The sequence below is a fragment of the Vigna unguiculata genome, chromosome 3 (genome assembly GCF_037176805.1).
Source record: "Vigna unguiculata cultivar grain cowpea cultivar isolate G323 ecotype 2 chromosome 3, ASM3717680v1, whole genome shotgun sequence".
In the NCBI taxonomy this organism is placed as follows: domain Eukaryota; kingdom Viridiplantae; phylum Streptophyta; class Magnoliopsida; order Fabales; family Fabaceae; genus Vigna; species Vigna unguiculata.
In genome coordinates this window covers 39,861,235-39,876,550 of record NC_140794.1, presented here as the reverse complement: position 1 = coordinate 39,876,550, position 15,316 = coordinate 39,861,235, and the positions used below count along the sequence as shown (strand labels likewise).

At 30.2% G+C, this 15,316-nt stretch overlaps 1 protein-coding gene across 1 annotated transcript; it reads right to left on the bottom strand.

Moving 5' to 3' along the window:
- Positions 1–9,222: 9,222 nt before the first annotated feature.
- Positions 9,223–13,401, bottom strand: LOC114177150 (protein NRT1/ PTR FAMILY 2.13-like). Its single transcript, XM_028062406.2, has 4 exons — positions 12,920–13,401; positions 12,267–12,484; positions 11,100–11,686; positions 9,223–10,250 (listed from the first exon to the last, which is right to left on the bottom strand). Exons 1-4 carry the CDS (start codon positions 13,122–13,124, stop codon positions 9,380–9,382), a joined length of 1,881 nt encoding a protein of 626 aa, XP_027918207.2. The 5' UTR covers positions 13,125–13,401; the 3' UTR covers positions 9,223–9,379.
- Between the last annotated feature and the right edge of the window lie 1,915 nt (positions 13,402–15,316).

The following is a 15,316-nucleotide window of genomic DNA, read 5'->3' as shown; positions in this document are numbered from 1 at the left end:
TGTTGATACATGGCAATGATTGTGGGAGGACTATTTTATTGCTTCTTTGTTTTTTGTTATTTTTAAAATTTTTTGAGGCAACTTTGAATGACAATTGACAAATTAACTATTGTCCAAAGTAGCATATGATGAAAGTCTGTACAATAATCATATCATTTTCCAGTTTCTTATGTTTTTGTATAATATTTCTAAACACGTGCATGAAGTAAAATTATAAGTCAATTTTCATCATAACTCATTCTTCTAATAATTATAAATAAATAGTGGAATACTATTTACATAATTTATATAAAGCATAACTAAAGCCATCACCGACGAAGGAAAACCTTTTTATGCCGATTAAAAAATGTTTTTTTTTTATACTAAAATTGGTATAAAAATTGTCACTTTTTTATACCGATTAAGTCTATAGCTGGTATAAAAAGTATTTCACATATCTTTATTTTTTTTAATTTTTCTTCATCTCGTTCCTATCACTCACATCCAAGACACCTTAATCTTCACACGTACTACACCTTTGCGTTCTTCTTCGCCTTAACCAACTTCGATCTCACGTGGGGCATAAAACTTCAATTGAATAGTTGAATAAACAGAACACCACCACAATAATCAACACACAAAAATAACAACAAAAGTGATATCAAAGAGAAATTAATCTGATCAAGATAGTGAAGAACATACCTCCTTGTGGCGGATTCATCACTACTCGGCGTAGAGCCCTGAATCAAGCAAGAATTAAGGCAAAAGAAAACGAATTTGAGGTTTAGGTTTCATAGAAGGTGATAATGCAAAGGCGCAAGCCTTAAACAATCAGAGATGAGACGAATAAAAAACTAACTACCTTCTCCAACTCGTTGTCACGGTGGAGATCAATGTCGTTTAGACTTGCAAGAGAGAGATGCTTCATGAAACTGTACTTGTTGGTTTATTTTGGGACATCATTTGGACTATCAGATTAATGTTTGCAAATTTAATAAATGTGTTGGTTCTCATGAAATTTTATTTGGTATTATAATCTAAAATGTAAATAATTATAATTTATTTTAAACTTTTATTATGATTATTATTTGTTCTTTGTATCATTTTGATCAAATGATGTATTATAACTTTTATTAGTGTATAAAAAAGATATTTATTAGAATTTAAAATATTGAAGTAAATAAACATTTAAAATATCAATTATGTTCTTTGTATCATTTTGATCAAATGATGTATTATAACTTTTATTAGTGTATAAGAAAAAGATTTATTAGAATTTAAAAGATTAAAGTAAACAAACATTTAAAATATATTTTAATTTGAATATTTGTTTTTCTTTTATATTTTTTAAAAAATATTTTTTAATTTTATCAATTATGTTTCATTAATATTTGCAAATTTAATAATTGTTTTAGTTCTCATGAAATTTTATTTGGTATTATTATATAAAATGTAAATAATTATAATTTATTTTAAAGTATTTGATATCGAAAAAATAATCATCATTCTAATATTGAATATTTGATAATATTATGTTTCCTTTGTCACAATTTTTTATTATTTTATAAAAATTAATTAAAATTAATATTGAAGTAGTAAGAAAATGAGTATGGGTATGGGTACGAGATTATACCCGTTACCCGGTGGGGATGGGGATGGGTCAAAAGTTTAATACCCGTTGGGTTTGGGTATGAGGATGTGGATGAATTTTTTTTACGGGGATGTGTATGGGATAGCGAAACCCGTGCCCGCCCCGCCCCGTTGCCATCCCTACTCAAAGCCCCACTCGAAATGCAATTGGGTATTGGCTATCGCCTGGCGGTACATAACTTGCCACCAGGCGGTGCATAAGATTCTGGCAGAACCTAGATTTTCTTGCACCTACAAGAAACCCTAAAACCCAAGGATTTGTCCCACCCTTCAAATCTCACATATAAACCGAAATCATACTTTCAAGTTATACATATGATCAATTAAACATCTAGTACACATGATATCACATTCTTTTCAAGTCTAATATACATGCCCCAAGTGAACCTAAATCCACTGGAACCCTTCAAGCTGATGAAATCCCCAATTCATCCAAATAGCATCAATCAATGCAATTTCAATAATGTATATAAGAAATTACTCAACCAACGCAAACAAAAAAACATGTTCAGAACAATCAAAACAACCATAGTTCATTCACAAACACTGGGTAAATCAACAGAGCTCGCGTCGCCTAACGGTTCATAATTGCCGCCAAGCAATTCATAGCAAAACCCAAAAATATGGGCAAATTACATGTGTCGCCTGGCAGGCATTCCATGTCGCTAGGCAATTTCTGAACAGAAACCCATAAACCCAATTTTTAATTGAGAAAAAGGGAAGGAAACATGCATTTTGTACTTCAATCCATCACGAAACACATATTTCATAAATACACACTTAGGTGCAGCTCCCCTTACCTGGAAATCCCGTTCCAATGCACTATAAAGGTTCCTTCTTGCACCAAAAATTGCTCTAACTTCAAAACCCCTCCTAGCCTTTGCAACAGTTTCCTAAGGTCTCCTTTGACCATGCTTTTGTACTCTGAAAACTCCCCTAACAATCCCCACAAAAATGGTCCTAACAAAACCACATTCCCTTCTCTCTAATCAATTCTTAGTCTAAGAATTAACAACCTTAATTACAAAGTGGATAGGGTGGAACATATTACTTAATTTTGTCCTATTGTTATGGCCAATTTTCGGTTCAAGATCATCTCCAAGATTTTGGCTAATAGGCTTGTTGTGATAGCCAGTAGAATTGTTTTTCCAAATTAGAATGACTTCATTAAAGGTATGAGTGTTAAGGATTATATTTAACTTGATTTTGAAGCAATTAATCTTCTTTCTAAAAAGGTCAATAGAGGTAATGTGGCTTTCAAGATAGATATTTCCAAGGCATTTTGATACTATATGTTAATTGGGAATTTTTAGTTCAAGTCTTGCACTATTTTGGCTTTCATGAGCATTTATTGGGTTGAATTCTACATATTTTGAATTTTGCTCATCTTTCCAATAGGGTTAATGGTAGCTTGGTTGAATATTTTACTTGTAGTAAAGGGGTTAGACAGGAGGATCCCCTGTCACCTTTACTTTTTTGTTTTGTTTGACTGAGAGTGTTTAGAGTGGGGATATTTCATCTATAATAAGTTTATTTTAATAATGGTTGGTCTTAGGGGAATGCAATTCCCTTCTCATAATCTATATGTCCGATGATATCTTTGTTATTTTTTTGTAATATAATTTTAGAGAACTTGAAATTCTTGTAAGAACATGACACTTTCACTTTCTCTAGTTAATAGGTTAAAGTATTTCATATTTTTCGTGATAGGAATCATTTTGAGGATACGTTAACTAATTTAGGATTATTACATAACAAGCATAGCATCATAAATGATATCATGTTTTGCCTCCATGTATTAGTTTAAAACTTTGTTCATAGGTATAACTTACCTATGTTTTGTTTCGTAAAATATAATTTTTTTATCGTAGTTATAGTTTCCCATGAATGATATTTTTTTATTATTTATATATATTTTTAATAAATTTTTATTGTGATAATAAATAACAAATAGATTTTGAAATATCAACATAATTAATATATCAAAATTAACAATAATATATATATATATATATATATATTAAAGTTAATAATAATATTGAACATGAATTTATTTTAAATATGTAATATGCCGACATTTCAAAGCACTAAATTTGACAAATTTGAAATTTGTGACAAAGAGTCAAATATGGAGACATATGAGTTGAATAAAAGATTATTAATAGTCCCGAATAAGAGACAAACATATCTATGGTGATGTATTTAATCACTTCAAAAAGCAGGCCCAGCATGATACATCTTGCTCGAATGATTTAGTTTGGTTGAGCTGTGTGTTTGAAAAGTCACTTGGTGTAGGGTTTTTCTTTGTCCTTTTTAGAATCATGACGAAAATGTAGAATTTGTTCCTACTAAGAATGTCACACAGTAGCGCAAAGGTTGAGGTGCAAAACCTTAGTGGAAAATAAGGTTTTTATTATCTAATTACTCCATCTTACTATTAAAAAAATCACCTAATTACTCCACATGAAGAACCAATGTTGATACGGTGATGTAAAAGGAAACGCAATTTTACATCCAACATGCATATGACTTTAAAAAACATTTGTATGGTGGTTCGAGTTAAACGTAAAAACAGTAATTTTCATATATATTTAAAGTTCAGTGTCTATAATGATAGTGTGTAATAGTATTTTTAACCTTAGTTTTAGCATGTTTAATGGAAAAATAATCATATTTTACATCACTTGTAAAAAACAATAGTCATATTTTAGATAAAAAGGTTATGTAACGACATAAAATAAGACTATTTCGTTTATGTTATGAAATACAGTTAATAACATAGAGAATGACGACAGATAATAGAGAAGAGAAAAAATAAGAGAGAATAGAGAATGAGAGAATAGGGAGCAACTCATCTTGTCTATTATTATTGATAGAAAGAGTCCTATTTATAGATACAATATGTAATCCATAAAGGAAACAAATCAACTTAGTTAATACAAATATTTACCATAAAGAGTAATGAATCATATGAGTAAATGTATCAAATCAATGGACAATCATTAATTCATAACACTCCCCCTTGAGTGTCCATTGATAAAGAATGTGCCTCGTTAAAACCTTACTAGGAAAAATCCATTGGGATAAAAAACCTAGTGAAGGAAAAAGAGTACAAAATTCTGTATTCTTTAATACAATATTGTTCATCACATATTCTATTTCTCCCCCTCATGTAAACTTACATCATTAAGGTGACAGAGTCCGAATTTGTGAGTCATTTGCTCAAAAGTTTTTCTTGGCAAAAACTTTACAAATAGACTTGTCATATTTTCAGATGAACGAATTTTTGGATATCTATATCATCCTTTCAATTGAACAATACACTATTGTCTTCATATATGGTTGTTGATTCCATCTTTCTCGGGGATAGTCACAAGTTTCTTGCACATGTTGAATTATAAACCTTAACCAAACATATTCACAACTTTCCTCGTAATTTTGTATGATTAGACGATGTTGCTACTATGGTTTGTTTCATATACCTTCATGAAACCATTGTGCTACCACATGTGAACAAACATCTTGTTTGTGATCAACCATTGTGACATTGTAAGAATATGTAAAATAACATGCATATCCATAACCCATTGGTCTGAATCTGAATCATTTGGATGGAATAAGCTCATATTCGTAGTACCCTTAAAGTAACGAAGTATATGTTTTACTCCAAACCATTTTCTTCTTGTAGTTGAAGAATTATATCTTGCTTAACAAATTTATAGCAAATGCAATATTAGATCGAGTATAATTCGCAAGATACATTAGTGTTTCTATGACACTAAGATATGGTGCTTCTAGACCAAGAAGATCTTCATCATTTTCTTGAGGTCTAAGAAGAGTCTTTATCAACATCTAACGACCTCACAACTATTGGAGTGCATAATAGACATGACTTGTCCATTTAGAACATTTTAAGCACCTTAATCATATAAGCCTCTTGATGTATAAAAATACTTTTATTTAAATACTCAATTTCTAATTTCAAACAAGACTTTGCCCTTCAAAGATCATTCATCTCAAATTCTTTCAATTGCCTTGTGAGCTCATTAGTAGTTTCAACGATGTTTATGTCATCTACATAAACAATAATTATGAAAAATTGATTTTTAATATTTTCATATAAATACAAAGACAAAAAGGATAATTTCCATATCCTTATTTTAATAAGAACTCAATAAGATGGTTATACCACACACATCCTTGCTTTAATCAATAAAAGAGCATGTTCAATTTTATTGAATAACCCTTTTTAGAATTTGTCTTGTTGGGCAAATAAAATCCTTCAGGGATTTTCATATAAATATGATTCTCAAAAGAACCGTACGAATAGGTTGTAACATCATCCATTAGATGTAAATGCAAACCTTGTTGTGCAACTAGGATAATCGAATATTGCAATGTTGTTGCATCCAATACTAGTGAACATGTTTTTTCACTAATCAATACAAGGTTTTGTGAATAACCTTGAGCATCCAATTATGCTTTGTATCTAACAATTTCATCATTTTTAATTTGATTTTTGCGCAAAAATCCATATGTACCCAATGGGTTTCACAACTTCAGGAGTGCGAACTATACGTCCAAAAACCTTTCGTTTAGCAAACAAATAATTATGCTTCTTTGCATATTTTCATTTTGGCCAATCTTTTCTTTGCCAACAATCTTCAATGATCATTGTTTATTGATCCTCATTGTCATTCATAGCATTCATCGCTATGTTATAAGTAAAATTTTCGTCAATGTTAACTTCATTTTGGTTCCATATTATATGATTCATGACATAATTTATTGAGATCTCATCATTTTCAACCATTTCAGGTACCTGAGGTTCTTCTGGAACCGAACCATTAATTATGTCAAATGAATCTTTTGGGATTTCAACCTTTTCGATTAGGTTATTTTGCATATTAGCCTCCTTTCTCATTCAAGAGTTTTTATCTTTGGAACCAATAAGTCTACAACGCTTCAAACGTGTTCACATGAGTTTTTCAACCTTTTTTTTTCGCATCATAATAACTGATCATGCCAAATAAGGCAATCATTTTGATTTGTAAACTTCTGGTTTACCATGACATGCATTTAAATTGTACTAATAAACTTGTAGTACAAACTATAAGAGAATGTTGATAATTTCTCCAATACATTTTCTTTTTCAACTCAATCATAGAGATATAAAGATATTTCATATCTTTTTCATTGTTTGTCTCAATATAATATCCATTTAGACAAATATCATTGAAACTTAATAAGTTTCTATTCAACTTCTTGGTAGAAGTATAGTAGCTCTTTTAGAGTCTTCAAATATATTTGTAGTACTATAAATAATACTAACATCGATGTCTCACATTATCAAACAAGAGAAAAATTTATTACTCTTGAGAATTGTATAAGTTGTTGCACTATCAATAAGACACATATCTTTTGGTACTAGTGCAAAACATTCGTTTTTCATATAAACGTAAATATCAATATGAGATTTTTTTTTTTCAACACTCTCATAATCAATTAGGTGATCAATGCTTTCATTTGCTTTAGCAAAGAAAATAACAATATTAAGATGAGTAGCATCCATATGACCATAATCAGAATAACCATCTTCATAAGCAAAGTGTGTTTCTATGTTCTTCTCATTATTTGTAAGATGCTCTGGTGTACAATAAGTACAATTCAAATGGCCTTTACCATCGTAATGATAATATATACCTTCATCTTTTTGTCAATATTTTCACATTTTCCTTTTCCTTTTTTTTACATTATCGTGCCACTTCTGGTGACAAAATGTGTCTTTAAAATTTTCTTTATAACCATGTCCAAAATCAAGATCATGATCGATCATGAAAATATAAATAAAATGTTGCTGCATTCACTTCTGGAAATGGAGCAGAACCAATTTGGACAGGTTTCATGATTTTTTATCAAAAGCTCATTGCTTTGTTCAGCCATACAAAGGCATGAAAGAAATTCATAATATTGATTGCTGCATTCACTTCTGGGAATGGAGCATATTAGGCGGATTTCATGATTTTTCATCAAAAGCTTTATTGCTTTGTCCAGCCAGCCATACATAGGCATGAAATAAATTCACAATATTTGTGAAATCTCTTTTCACAATATTTTTGTCATGTTGCTTAGATGCTTTATTTCTTTATTTAATGGTATCCCAATATCCATTGCATCTAAATATATTTCAACAGTTAAAATCCAATATAAGGAATTCTTCCTATCAAGGGTCACAAATCCAAATTTTGCAACATTTCGTGTGTTTAGAACTAGCACATAAAATAATTATATTAATAATAATAATAATAATCACCGTCAAAATAAAAATAAAAATAATAAGACGAAGATGAAAATTGATAAAGTTAAATAGTTTTGATCACAAGAGGAAGAATATAAGATAAAATTATAATTTGAGAAAGGATTAGAAAGAGCTTGGATTGAGACACGCATAACACTGTCGTTATAGAGAAAAAGCTTTCACTAGTCCTCAATTGGTTGGAGCATCGTGCTGATAACGTGTTATGAAATACAGTTAATAACATAGAGAATGACGACAGATAATAGAGAAGAGAAAAAATAAGAGAGAATAGAGAATGAGAGAATAGGGAGCAACTCATCTTGTCTATTATTATTGATAGAAAGAGTCCTATTTATAGATACAATATGTAATCCATAAAGGAAACAAACAAATCAACTTAGTTAATACAAATATTTACCATAAAGAGTAATGAATCATATGAGTAAATGTATCAAATCAATGGACAATCATTAATTCATAACAGTTTAATGTTTATTTATATCTTCGCAAAATCAGTAATAGTAAAATAGTTACATTGTAAGCATGAAAAAAAAATGTTGTAAGTAAAGATTCAATTAAATTATATAATTCAAAATAAAGCACCTAATATCTATATCTATATTTATAATAATATATCTTTTCAATTTTACCCTTAATTATTATTTTAAAAAATTCTGCTATCTTTAACTGTTATTTTAAAAATTTATTTTTATATACATATTTTATTTTTCTAATTTTACATTAAACAACTATTTTAAAAATTAAAATTATATATTTTTTATATATTTTTTATTGATGGTAACTCAAATTTTTATGAAAATTTAAATGTGTGAACATATTGATAATTACGCATGTGTTTTCACTAATTATAAATAAAGATAAAAGAAATCTCAAGTATTAAATTAAATCTAAGTACACTTAACTCTTATATCAGAAAAATAAAATTTGATTATTGTGTATTTTTTTGTATTGAGACACTAATATTTAATCAGTGAATCATAATAGTCTCAAAGAACTTTTTTTTTATTTGATTATGATAAAATCTGATACCATTTTAATATGATACTATTTTAATAAGTTGATATATCTATATTCAATATCGATAAGTTCAATTTAGTATGAGATTTTCGAACACGGACGCAAAAGTAGAGTAATTAGAAAAAGACAAATCAATATATGAGTATATGCACTCCGGTAATAATCCATGTTAATAGAAATTCTAACACATTTTTGTCAAGCAGAAAAGTCAAATATATATTTTTATTATTATAAGGAGAAAAAGCAAATATAAATGCTAAGGAGAAAAACAATATATTTAAGTTTTATTTTGTAACATAACTTCTGAAAGGAATATATATAATAAAACTCGTTCAATTTATTTGTGTGATGTCTTCCTATATACATACACACATACACGTATATTTATACATGATATTCATGTGGTTCTTAAATTTAGGGTTTGTGAGATCCAAGCTCTACTTCATGAGTTTCATCATTGAAGTCCACACTTCCCTTGTACTGATATCTTCTGGCAACAAATATAAAAAAGAACAGATTCAGAGTGGCTAACACTGCTATAAGATAGTAAAAGTAATCTATTCTCCCAGCATTTATATCATTTGTCAACCAATCTGGGTGAGTAGGTGTTCTTGTAGTGTGATGAACAACATTGACTATTATGGTGCTCACATAGTTAGCTACAGCAAAAGAACACGAAAACAAGGAATTTCCAATGCTTCTCATATGTTCAGGAAATTGTCTGTTGAAGAACTCAATTTGTCCTATAATGTTGAATGCCTCACAGAAGCCCATAAGGATCAAGTGTGGAGCTAGCCAAAAGACTGACATGGGAGCAATTCCAAGTGGTGTTGGATTTGAATTTGCTGAGTCTCTTCTCACTTTTTCTACTATGCCAGCCACAAGCATGGAAAGAATAGAGAAGACCATGCCAATTCCAATTCTTAGGAGCAGGGTGATGCCTCCTTCATGGTTGGTAATTTTTCTGAGCTTTGGCACCAAGAATCTGTCGTAGAATGGGAGCCACAAAGCTATGGTGATGAATGATATGACTACAAGTGAACCGGGTGGGACTTGGAAGTTGGGTCCTAGGTTTCTGTTCATTTTCATTGCTTGTGAGACAGTAAATGTTCCTTGTTGTGCCATGGAAGTGAGACTAAGGATCCCTGCTGCCCAAATTGGGATGATTCTCACTAAGCATTTCACCTCTTCTACTTGTTGGATGCTAACGAGTCTCCACTTATTCACTATGGTCCCATCTGGGTTTAACTCACCTTCCATTATTAAAGCAGCTTTGTTCAAGGCCCTGGCAAAACACAAATACCAACCTATAACTTCACTTAAAATACGTTTTTTTTTGTTTTTATCAAAAAGGGTTAAGCTTCAGGCTAATTTACCAAAAAAAAGGTTGGTTGAATTTTTTTTTTTTCAAAAAAAGGTGAAGTCGTGCAGATAGATTGACAACTTGTACAATAAAATCATGGGGAGTGTAGAAAATTTCTGTATAAATTTTTAAGAAGTCAAAGTCATCAAGTATCCTAAAGATTTTTATGTGTTGCTCTTGAACTGAAGTCGTCCTCACTGAAAACGATTTCAGTTATACTAAATTTCATCATCGGTCAGAAAAAATCGTTAGAATACTTGATGACTTTGCTTTCGTAAAAATTTACACAAAAACCATCCACACATCTATCAATTTTATTGTAGAAGTCGTTATTCATATGCACGACTTCGCCCTTTTCTGAAAGAAAAAAAAGTCAACCAATCCTTTTTTGTAAATTATGCTTGAAATTACCTTTTTCTTTAAAAAAAAAGGCCCTTAAAATATGGAAAGCAGCTTTCAATTCGACATCTTAATTAATATTAGTAATATTTTTTAATTTTTTAATTCAAAGATACTATTATATTGTTAAGGTGGGTTATAAGGGAATGTTTTTCCATGTTGAAGTTTGTTCATAATAAAATAATCCAAGTTTTACAGGCAATTAGTAGAGATGTTTCATGATTTTCATGGCACATAACTACTATAATCATGGGACAATGATACATATATATTAAACACAGAAGAGAAGTTCTGACACCACATGTATAAAAGTATTGGTAGTGGAACTCAAATGAGCCTTTTAGTGTGAATGATGACAGCTATGTTTCTGACCTGAATTGTTTGGTTAAAGGCAACTTTGACACAACCGTGGTCCCAGCAAGTGGGGGATCATAGAAACACGCTTGTGAATCTTCTGGCTTCTCCTCACTCATTGGAAACCTGAGTTTTCTCTTTCTATAAGCGGCCACCAGAACTTGAGCCACACCAGAAAAAATGCTTCCTTCAGGCTTCACTCGTACGTAAAGGGTTGTGCCCACAAAGAACATGATTATGGAGCAGAGCATGCAGAGAGTGGGTATTCCAAACCCAATTTTCCAGCTCACAGAGTCTTGGATGTAGACCACCACTGTCTGAGTCACCAGAAGAACCATCGTGAATGTTGTGTAGTACCAGTTGAAGAAACTGTTTATCCCTTTCTTTCCTTCTTCAGTGGTTGGATCAAATTGGTCAACACCGAACGGGATGCTGCATGGTCTCACCCCAGAGGAACCTATGGTTAAGCAGCATAGTCCCAAAATCAACACACCCATTTGAGAATTGCTTGCCCTAACACACTTCCCAGATGCTAGTTCCTCAGGGCTACAAGGTGGAGGATGCAACTCTGGTAACCACGATGTTAGAGTCACCACGATCATTCCCTGTTGCAAAATGTAGAAGTGATTAATATGCAGAATATGAGGTATGATGTTAATTTTTTGAATTAAAAAAAAAAAACAAATCAATCATAAATTTAAAAAACTAGAATCATTAATGCAAGAGACATTGTTCCATACTACAGTACTGGTGCATTTACCACCTGTCACTATGACCTACAACATTTAATGCTAACTCAGGTGGGACAAGTGGGTGTTTATGAAATGTGTCGTTCATATGTGAAATTGATTATTTTGAATAAACTAGAAATGCATAATAACTGTAAAAAATCAATCGAATTTGAGAAAAGAAAATAATTAGTGAAATGGTAGTTCTGAGTTTTAGAAAACAAGAAAACCATGTTTGATTGTCTCCCAAATAATTTAACTATTAATTTTTTCTTTTAATCATAACAATATTTGACGACATAGTACATGAAAATTAGGTATATTATTGGTTGATTGAATGGCACATGCATAACTTCCTCTTATATGGAAGCCCACAAAAAAGGCGAGGGTGACTAAATGAGTAAGTTGTGTTAAATTTAGCTGAAAAAGAAAAGTTGTATAAAATGAGTGAGCTTACCGAAAGGGTACCAAATGATGCAAAAGCTATGGTCCGGAAACGACCAACATAGGCGTCAGAAATGAAGGCACCAACTAGTGGGGCAAAGTTTGTGATCCCAAACCATAAACTTAGAATGTTAGAAGCAGTAACTTGGTCCAAATGAAGTTCTCTTGTCAAATACACCATAAAGTTGGCAAACAGACCAAACACCGCCAACCTCTCAAAAGTTTCGTTCCCTGCAAAGTTAACCAAAATCCAAGAAAAAACAATAATTGTAATGTTTTAAAAATATTATAATCATAAGGAGAGAAAGCGAGAAAAAATTAAACTCTTAAATTTTCCAGCTAATAAAAAAGGAGACAACAGTTCATAATGTCTATGAACCAAAAACAACTAATGTAAGAAATGATTAGACAAGAATCTTAAAAAAAGACAAATGAATTAAAAAAGCAGTGTCTTCTAAAACTAAAGCTTGAGTTGAATCTCTTAAGTGAAGTTGTACTAAAATTGTGTGATGTGTGGTTAAGAACTCTCTACTATCTTTCTCTTGCTATCTGAGACAAAGATTGTAGTTGTATCTTAATTAAAAAAAGAAAAGTGTGAATGCATGAAGGAATGAAGTAGTGGAGAGAAAACCATATGCAGCAAGAGAAAAAAAAGAGAAAGTAGACCTAAAATAAAAGTTATGGCCTTCCATCCTCCACGCTTCTTCTTGGGGTTGGTATGTGGTGATTCAGAAGCAGCTGTAGGAAGGTTTCTGAGGGTTGGCTCCATTTTTTCAGATGGTGAAAAACATGAAGAAATGCATCTTCCAAGCCACCAAGAAGGAGTGTTATAATGGTCATGAGTACCCAACATCTTTTCACTATTTCTCATTTGTTTGGTTCTCTTCTCTAGCTAGGTAGGTTTTGTGAACTCCTAGAACCACTTATTGTGAGGTTTTGGCTTATGTCTTGGCTGACATCGACACACACCAAAAGGTTCTGTATTTGAGTGTTGTAACTAGGTTTTGGTGGATGAGATTGCTGAGGAACAAGAACCTTATTTATATGCACAATAACAAAGATATGTCCGAACGGTGTTGTGGGGGCAACATTGCATATGGTGCTGAGTTTCTAATAAATCTATACTCAGAAAGACTCTTTCGATATGTGCCACGATAACTATTTATCAACTCATGCCCCCATCAATATTTATGATATTAGATGTGTATATATAAATTTTATAACGAAAAACATTTGTCAAAAATTTAAACATAAGAAATAAATATAACATTACATAATTTTAAAAATTTAAATATTAAATTTATGAATTCAAAAGTACATATACCAAAAACGTAATTTTCTCTTACGATAATTGCGTGAAGAGTTTGTCATCATGAGTGGTAGAGTGGGGCGAGGGGGACCAAGTTCTTTCAATGTGTATCACAAAGTTACACATTCAAATGTGATGAACCAATTTGCTTTAACAACCCTTAGGTCATTCCAAGTATTTACAAAAGAAAAAAGACACCAAGTCGTTAGTCTAACAATTACTAAGACAAATGTTTTATTCAAAAATTTTCATCTTTAACTTTATAGGAGACCGGTGATTGACTTGATTGTAATTGAAAATAAAATGGAGCCGTCCAATTAAAATTCTAGAGATAAATTTTGCAGATTACAATATTTAAAAAACTTTAAATCTTTGTTAAATTATTTTTGTGTCCATTCATTGAAGAAAAAAATACACGTCTCGTGTTATATATTTTTCAACGAGTTTTCAATGTTCTAGAAAAATATGAAATATGGATTGACTAAAATATATATATTTTCAATTGCAAACTTGACTAAAAATATGGATTGACTAAAATATGAAAAAAATACATGACTCCATATTTCATATTTTTTTTTCTATTTTATACTTAATACATTGACTAAAAATAAAGTTATGTAAAATTTATTACACTACAACTAAATTTTTAAATAATAACTAACAAAAAAAAATATGTTTAGAGATCAATTTTCTAATTAGAGATCAATTCCTTTGATAGCCAAAACATCGGTAACTAATGTTAGTGACCAATTTATAATCCAATTAATAATAGAAACTATTTTAGTTACCAATTAGATATCGGTTATTATTTTTTGAAATTATTTTAGTTATCAATAATTTCTTTTTAATTTATAAATTGATATATAGATTGGTCACTATAGTAATTAATTATTTTTTGAAACTAAATTTGGTCATTATTTAATGATTTTCTTAATTGTCTTTATTCATTTTATTTTTGCAATATATGTATAAACTCTTCTTTAACTACAAAGAAAATCATTATATATAACAACAAAATCGAGAGACAAAAAACAATTAGTCCTTATACCTACTAATTTTGACACTATTTTATAACCTCAAATTATTGATATTTAGAATGATCTCTATTACTCATTGAAAATATAAGTTAAGATTTTGATAGTTAATTTTAGAGACCGATTTAAACTCTAATTTGCAAATCAATTATTATTAATAATAGAGATTATTTTATATATTAATAATTTTTTGTTTATAAAATGGTGACTAATTTAGTTATTATAATGACTAGTTATTTTTTTTTTCTAAATCTGACTGCTATTTAAAATTTCTTTTGTAATGTTATTTGTATTCTTTATGATTTTTTTCTATTTTTTTTCGGGTCGATTCTGATCCTTTTTTCTCTCCTTCAGAATGTCAATAAAATGGGGTGAGTGATGGACAATTTTGGTCGATTAAAATTTCAATTAAAGCATGCACTCAAATCTCATTTGTAGAGTTTTGTTTTTGCACGTGAGATCATACCCAAATGAATAAATCTCTATCAAAATAGGTATGCATGGATATGTTTTGTTTCTCAATCAAACATCATGAGAACAAGGAATTCTTCAGATTTTTTTAAGCTTTTGAAATAATTCATTCATACATTAAAAAACTCTTAAATAATAACATAATTTAATCACCAAAAATATCTTTAGAGGACAATTTCCGAATTAAAGATCAATTTATAATTTTGAGATTAATTGTTTTGGTAGCAAATCTTGGTAATTAATGTTAAT

Coding starts and splice junctions, on each gene's coding strand:
- LOC114177150 (XM_028062406.2), bottom strand. CDS start 13,124: ATGAGAAATAGTGAAAAGATGTTGGGTACTCATGACCATTATAACACT. Junction 11,687..12,266: donor CATCATTTGGTACCCTTTCG/GTAAGCTCACTC, acceptor ATTTTGCAACAG/GGAATGATCGTGGTGACTCT. Junction 10,251..11,099: donor CCTTTAACCAAACAATTCAG/GTCAGAAACATA, acceptor GTGTTTTGCCAG/GGCCTTGAACAAAGCTGCTT.